The 6,044-nt window shown below is 39.0% G+C and overlaps 2 protein-coding genes across 2 annotated transcripts; both read right to left on the bottom strand.

Annotated features, from left to right (window-relative positions):
• Nucleotides 1-35: 35 nt before the first annotated feature.
• On the bottom strand, nucleotides 36-3,266 carry san (Probable N-acetyltransferase san). The gene is made up of 4 exons (XM_026811841.1): nucleotides 3,247-3,266; nucleotides 603-789; nucleotides 372-538; nucleotides 36-291 (listed from the first exon to the last, which is right to left on the bottom strand). Exons 1-4 carry the CDS (start codon nucleotides 3,264-3,266, stop codon nucleotides 117-119), a joined length of 549 nt encoding a protein of 182 aa, XP_026667642.1. The 3' UTR covers nucleotides 36-116.
• An 881-nt stretch (nucleotides 3,267-4,147) lies between these two features.
• Nucleotides 4,148-6,044, bottom strand: Prdm13 (PR/SET domain 13). The gene is made up of 4 exons (XM_018020962.1): nucleotides 5,838-6,044; nucleotides 5,504-5,753; nucleotides 4,492-5,080; nucleotides 4,148-4,382 (listed from the first exon to the last, which is right to left on the bottom strand). Exons 1-4 carry the CDS (start codon nucleotides 6,042-6,044, stop codon nucleotides 4,148-4,150), a joined length of 1,281 nt encoding a protein of 426 aa, XP_017876451.1.

A 6,044-nucleotide genomic window follows, 5' to 3' on the forward strand; every position in this document is an offset into this window, starting at 1 on the left:
AACTCTAATTTTATAACTTACAACACACTGGGAAGTACAATAAAAATAATTTTATTACTGGACTATGAAAACATGTGGTAGTTTTTAAGATGCGATAAATTAATGATCAATGATTTTTATTGATTATTTTGTTGATTATTCGTTTGATTATTCTTAGGGCGCAAAGTTTTTTGTAATACATGAGCATCTGCCGGTTCTATTCGTTTGTAATAATGTTCTTTTGTTTCTACTATTTCAAATCCGAATTTCTTATAAAAGTCGATAGCTCCCTCGTTACTTATTTGAACATGACTGTAAATGAAAAAGTATGGAATTGGTTATTCCTTATACATTTTTGTAAAACAGTGTTTGATTAAGCAAATAATACTTACAGAAAAATTGAGTCAAAGTTTCCATCTTTGTTAACATAATTTAAAACGTGTTGTACCATTACAGTACCTATTCCTAGTCTCCTATAAGGGTACAAACATCCTAAAGTCATAATATACAAGCGCCTAGAGTTTTCGGATGTGTCTACTCTACAACATACTGCACCAACCTGAAATAAACCATTTATTTGATGATCATATTCATTCAGTCATAATGTTCATGTCGTAACTTACCACTATGTCATTGTAATATGCAAGTTTTGCTAGTTCTCCAGCTTCGAGAACGTCTTTATAAAACTTTTCATTATAGGAAACTGGAAATACCACTTGATTAAGGAGTTTTAGTTGTTTTATGTTGTGTGGTGTTACATCTCCTAACTCTATTTTTGATAACGTTACACGAACAAATAATAACAATTTGCTTGGATATTAATTTTTATCTAAGTAAGTTATCAATTAATAACTTCTATATACAACGCGGTAACGTTATGCGGCTTCGTCCTTCTTACACTAGAATTTTATTAACAGAATAGGTTAAGTTTTAGTGGACATGTTGCTCTATCTAGCTGCCAAAGAGTTGAACTAAATTCTCGGTCTTGTCATGCCATCGCCACGATATTTGGCAAGACGAGAGTACGAAAGACGAGTAGTGTGCGGAGTATCGCGAAAATATCAAATATTTCCTACTATAGTTTAATGGACCTTTATTTTATTTTAATGTGCTCTATTTAGTGTATAGCGCTAATTTTACAATGTACACGAATCCACTCCTATCCGAAATAAGAACTTCGCGGCGCGGTCCCTTTTATGTCTCAAGTATCCCATGTCTTTCGCACTACCTCGGAGATAATTACGAGGGATCGGTACATGCCTCATGCCTAGTGATGGGTACCATCGACTAAAAACTATCGATTTAGTCTATAGTAGCCAATGCTACTTTTAGTCGGCTAAATCTCTGATACTATCGACTACATCGAACCAAATTCAGGCGGCTGCTTGAATGATCGATAAACTGCAATCTATAGCGCGACGGTCCAAGTTCAGAATATAAATACCATGATCGCTGCTTTGGATTATATTTATTCAAGGATCGCGAAATAAAATTTCTGAGATGCATTTCTATTAATTTATTAATCATAATTATGCATTTCTACAATAAATTAGACTCGAAAATGCATAATGCGTGATCGATGCTTTAGATCATGATTGGTCAAGGATAGCGAAATAAAAATGCCTCTACTCTCGTTCTCTTTCTCACTGCGCAGCTATCATCCCGTTTTCTTTACTTTCCTGACCACTTGCAATGAACCCACTTTTGACTCTTATCTCGGCAAATTTCATGACAAGTCGAAAAATAGGATGTGACAATCGCCCCGATTTTCTTGAAGAACCAGACATGAGTGGGGCAGTACGTCCGTCCGATATGAAGGTCGTCGGGCGTCGTCTGCGTTAAAGAATGTATTAATACGAGGAGTATGTGCTGATGGTTGAAGTCGACTTGTCAAATAATCCAAATATTTGTAGTCCATGTTCACGATAAACATGAAAATCCCACAAGTTTTCTACAAGATTTATATCATATTATATATGTTGAGCATCTTGTAGACACTCTTCAGTTCCTTAATGGAAAAAAGGTAGTAGGTATTTTCCACCGCGTTTTCATTTGCATTACACAGGTACAGGTAAACAGCCGTCCCGCACGTGGGCCAGTACGGGTGGCCGTACATGATCGTCTCGCAATTTCTCTAATACATGATTTATGTTAATGTCTTAAACATGCTGTATCTTTCTACCATTCGGAATTGTTATTAGACGAAAATGTTACTAAAAATAGCCATTCTGAGAAGCTTCTATTCCTGAATGAGGAAATCGTAACAGGTAGATTCGGCCATCCGTAGACATTGGTTTTGGGAACTGCATGAGAAACTTAATTTACCACTTTTATATTACCAATCTTAACAACAATGATTAAGATTTACCATGAACTGAACATTGAAGATTCTGTTTTTACAATGAATACCACGAATTACGCTATTTTGTGGATATAACAATAATTGAGAAACCAATTTCAATTAAACAGTGATATTAATTAAGATATTAAATGCCAATTACTTTTATTCTTGCTTCAAATATAAAATGTGGTGTGCACTAATGAAAATAAAGTAATACTAGTGTGACAAAATTTGAAAATGATGGGTAATCTATTTCCGAAGTAATAATCTCGAAACAAGTATAAGGTTGATAATGTCAGCGTTCTACGGTTATCTATTACCTATCGTGCTGGAAAACATCGGCACCGGCATCGGTGAGTCTGAACGTCGGTACACGCCGAAGCAGTCATTCTGTGGGATTTCATGAATCTACCTTGCCGGTTTGAACCCCATTGGACCCCATTTTCGGGCCGCGCGTTTACACAGGGGCTGCCGTTCTTTAGTAATCTCCAGGGATCTCATAATTTTTCCTGCACGACTCGCTTCCCCTCTTTTTCGCTGTATTTCGATTCCCACTACTATTCTTCTCATGCGCCTTCGCTGACCATGCCTATAGCATACCCCCATCAAGTATCAGTCCCCACCATGGTCGCGTCGCCCCCACTTTCCGGCCGAGGGAAAAATTATGACATCCCTGGTAATCTCCCCTCGGTGTATGAGGNTGGTGTGCACTAATGAAAATAAAGTAATACTAGTGTGACAAAATTTGAAAATGATGGGTAATCTATTTCCGAAGTAATAATCTCGAAACAAGTATAAGGTTGATAATGTCAGCGTTCTACGGTTATCTATTACCTATCGTGCTGGAAAACATCGGCACCGGCATCGGTGAGTCTGAACGTCGGTACACGCCGAAGCAGTCATTCTGTGGGATTTCATGAATCTACCTTGCCGGTTTGAACCCCATTGGACCCCATTTTCGGGCCGCGCGTTTACACAGGGGCTGCCGTTCTTTAGTAATCTCCAGGGATCTCATAATTTTTCCTGCACGACTCGCTTCCCCTCTTTTTCGCTGTATTTCGATTCCCACTACTATTCTTCTCATGCGCCTTCGCTGACCATGCCTATAGCATACCCCCATCAAGTATCAGTCCCCACCATGGTCGCGTCGCCCCCACTTTCCGGCCGAGGGAAAAATTATGACATCCCTGGTAATCTCCCCTCGGTGTATGAGGTCAGTAGACTGAGCGCGAGAGCTCTTTGAATGATTTATCAAAGAATCTTTCCAAAGTTTCATTAAGATATTTTAATGGACTTGGCTGATAGAATTGAAAAATCAAGCTGACAGAATCCAGCGAAATTGATCATATTCGGTATCTAATTGATCGATTATCGTCTAGGATCCTTCGAGTGATCTGAAAGGGGATGATCCCGACCTTAATTATCCACTTCCAGGATTGGTCAGGGATCATCCGCATGAAATAGAAATATCTTCATCAATCAAACTTTTTTATTTAATAATCAGGCAATTTAGAGCTGCGGGTTTTAAAATTAAGTTAAGGACACTTATGAGCGTTCGTTTATTTTACGATACACGAGGAACAAATAGAGAAACAAATGTATAACGTATTTATCGAAATATATACAATATTTACAACGATTCAATCACGAACTTCCTGGTAAGGAATGAATCGTTCACGCTGTCCAAAAGTACAAAGACATTTCCTAATTTTGCTTTGTACAAAATAGAACGGAACGAAATTGCTGTATCACAGGCACGTTTACGCTGTTTAGTAAGGTCACTTGATAAATGTGATAATGATAAATATTGTCAGTTGCTCTATCCAGTTATGTATCGGTGCCGTCGGATGATGAATCCGTAATGTTGTCCCCGTTCTCTTGATGTCTCGATCTGATGTGCCTTTCAAGATCTCGTCTTCTGACCATAATTTTACCGCACAAGTCGCACCTGTAAGGCGTTTCGCCGTCGGCATGCAATCGCACGTGCTTATTCAAATTGCTTGGATCACCGAACGGTCTCAAACAATATTTACATTTAAGCGGTTTGTATCCAGTATGAGTCCTGCTTAAACAGAAACAGCGAACACTTTTGTTAATCTCTCTTGAAACCAGACATCTCTGCATTTAGAAAACGGACTTATTAAAAGAAGAAAAATTGTTGATCCACTGACCTGATATGAATTTTTAATCCGTATTTCCTGGAGTAGACTTTCCCACAGTAGATGCAGAGATGTCCCCGTTTCGTTTTACCCAGGTTGCTGACTATGGTCTCCACCTGAGCGGCATGGACGTCGGCGATGGGTGCTGGAGCGGTCGGTGGAATGGTGTACGTTCTTAAAACGGGCTCTTGGTTCGCATAAGGCTTGAACGCTGATTGTCGAATTAAATTTAAATCTTTCACTATAGGAGGATTTGACGAGTTTGATGAGATCAGCTTAGGCGTGGAGTTCGGAGATATCTGATTCGAAGATGATGGCGAGACTTGGTCGGACGAATGGGACGAATTACCGTTTGTAACGGGAACGTTGGAGTCTCTTAAAATCGGCGGCTCTGGCGATTTCCTCAATTGGAAACTGAACGTTGGTTGCGGGAACAGGCTGAAGGACAAGCTCGACCTATGTGGCGAGCCGAACTCTGTCGCTAGCGAGGTCCAAAAATGATTACTGTCCAGTCGATTACATTTCAGGGCTAGGTGAATTTTTAATGGATTCGGGTATTCGAAGAGATCGTTGCATACATGGCAGATGTAACGGTTCTGTCCTGAAACAGATAAGCGTTTCACTTATTTAAAAATAATTACGAAATATAGAAAATTGTATATACGCAATATATGTACATATAACATTAATTTACTATTTTATTTTATAGTATAAAAGTACAATCTATGTTTAGTTTATAAATAGTTAGTGTATAATTAGTTTTACGAATGTTTTCGGTTGAGATAGTTTAATTTAGCTATGGTTTATTAGAATTAAATAAAGCTTACAGAGGATGGCCTATGTTCGAGTAGGGACTATGGAGAAGAGAGTGTTGTAAATGTATGAGAGCATGAATGGAGGAAGGAATGAATAAGGATAAGAATAGAAAATGTAAACCAAGTCCTATTCCAGGCCGATAAGTCTAGAATGAATAAATATACTATACTTATTATTATTATTATTTTCAATATTAAACATGCATTACCTTGAATATTAGCTGGCGTCAAAAACGGTATATTCAGCATAGCTAGAATACTTTCGGTGAACCACATCAACAATGGTTCGCCCGGTGTTATACATCTCGTGGCTCTTAATATCACTCCCTTGTCGCTGAGTGCTAAAATAACGTTACAGCTCTGACAGTCTTTCGCGAATGAGACGATTTTTAGCCAGCAAGAGGTGTTTACGTCCCCGTCCACACAATAAAGATGGCCATTCGCATCAGCAACCTCCACCTATAATCGATCGATCAATCAAAATTCCCATTGTTCTTCTCTCTTCTAATTTCTTCGTGTATAGATGAAATTTCTTGTACATACATATTGGATGACCGACGTGCTCTTCTGCGACAGTTTGTTCACGTCGACGATCTCCGTCGCAGAATCTTTCCGGAGGATCCCAGCGGCTCTGACTATCGGCCTGTCCAGGCATCCTGGAGCCAAAGTCGTTCTCTCGAAGGCCTCGATTCCTCTCATCAGAGTGGTCTCCGTGATTAGTGGATACATAATTGCGTTTCCCGAATCCAT

This window comes from Ceratina calcarata, unplaced genomic scaffold (genome assembly GCF_001652005.2).
Source record: "Ceratina calcarata isolate Rehan_Ccalc_2016 unplaced genomic scaffold, ASM165200v1 scaffold25, whole genome shotgun sequence".
In the NCBI taxonomy this organism is placed as follows: Eukaryota; Metazoa; Arthropoda; class Insecta; order Hymenoptera; family Apidae; genus Ceratina; species Ceratina calcarata.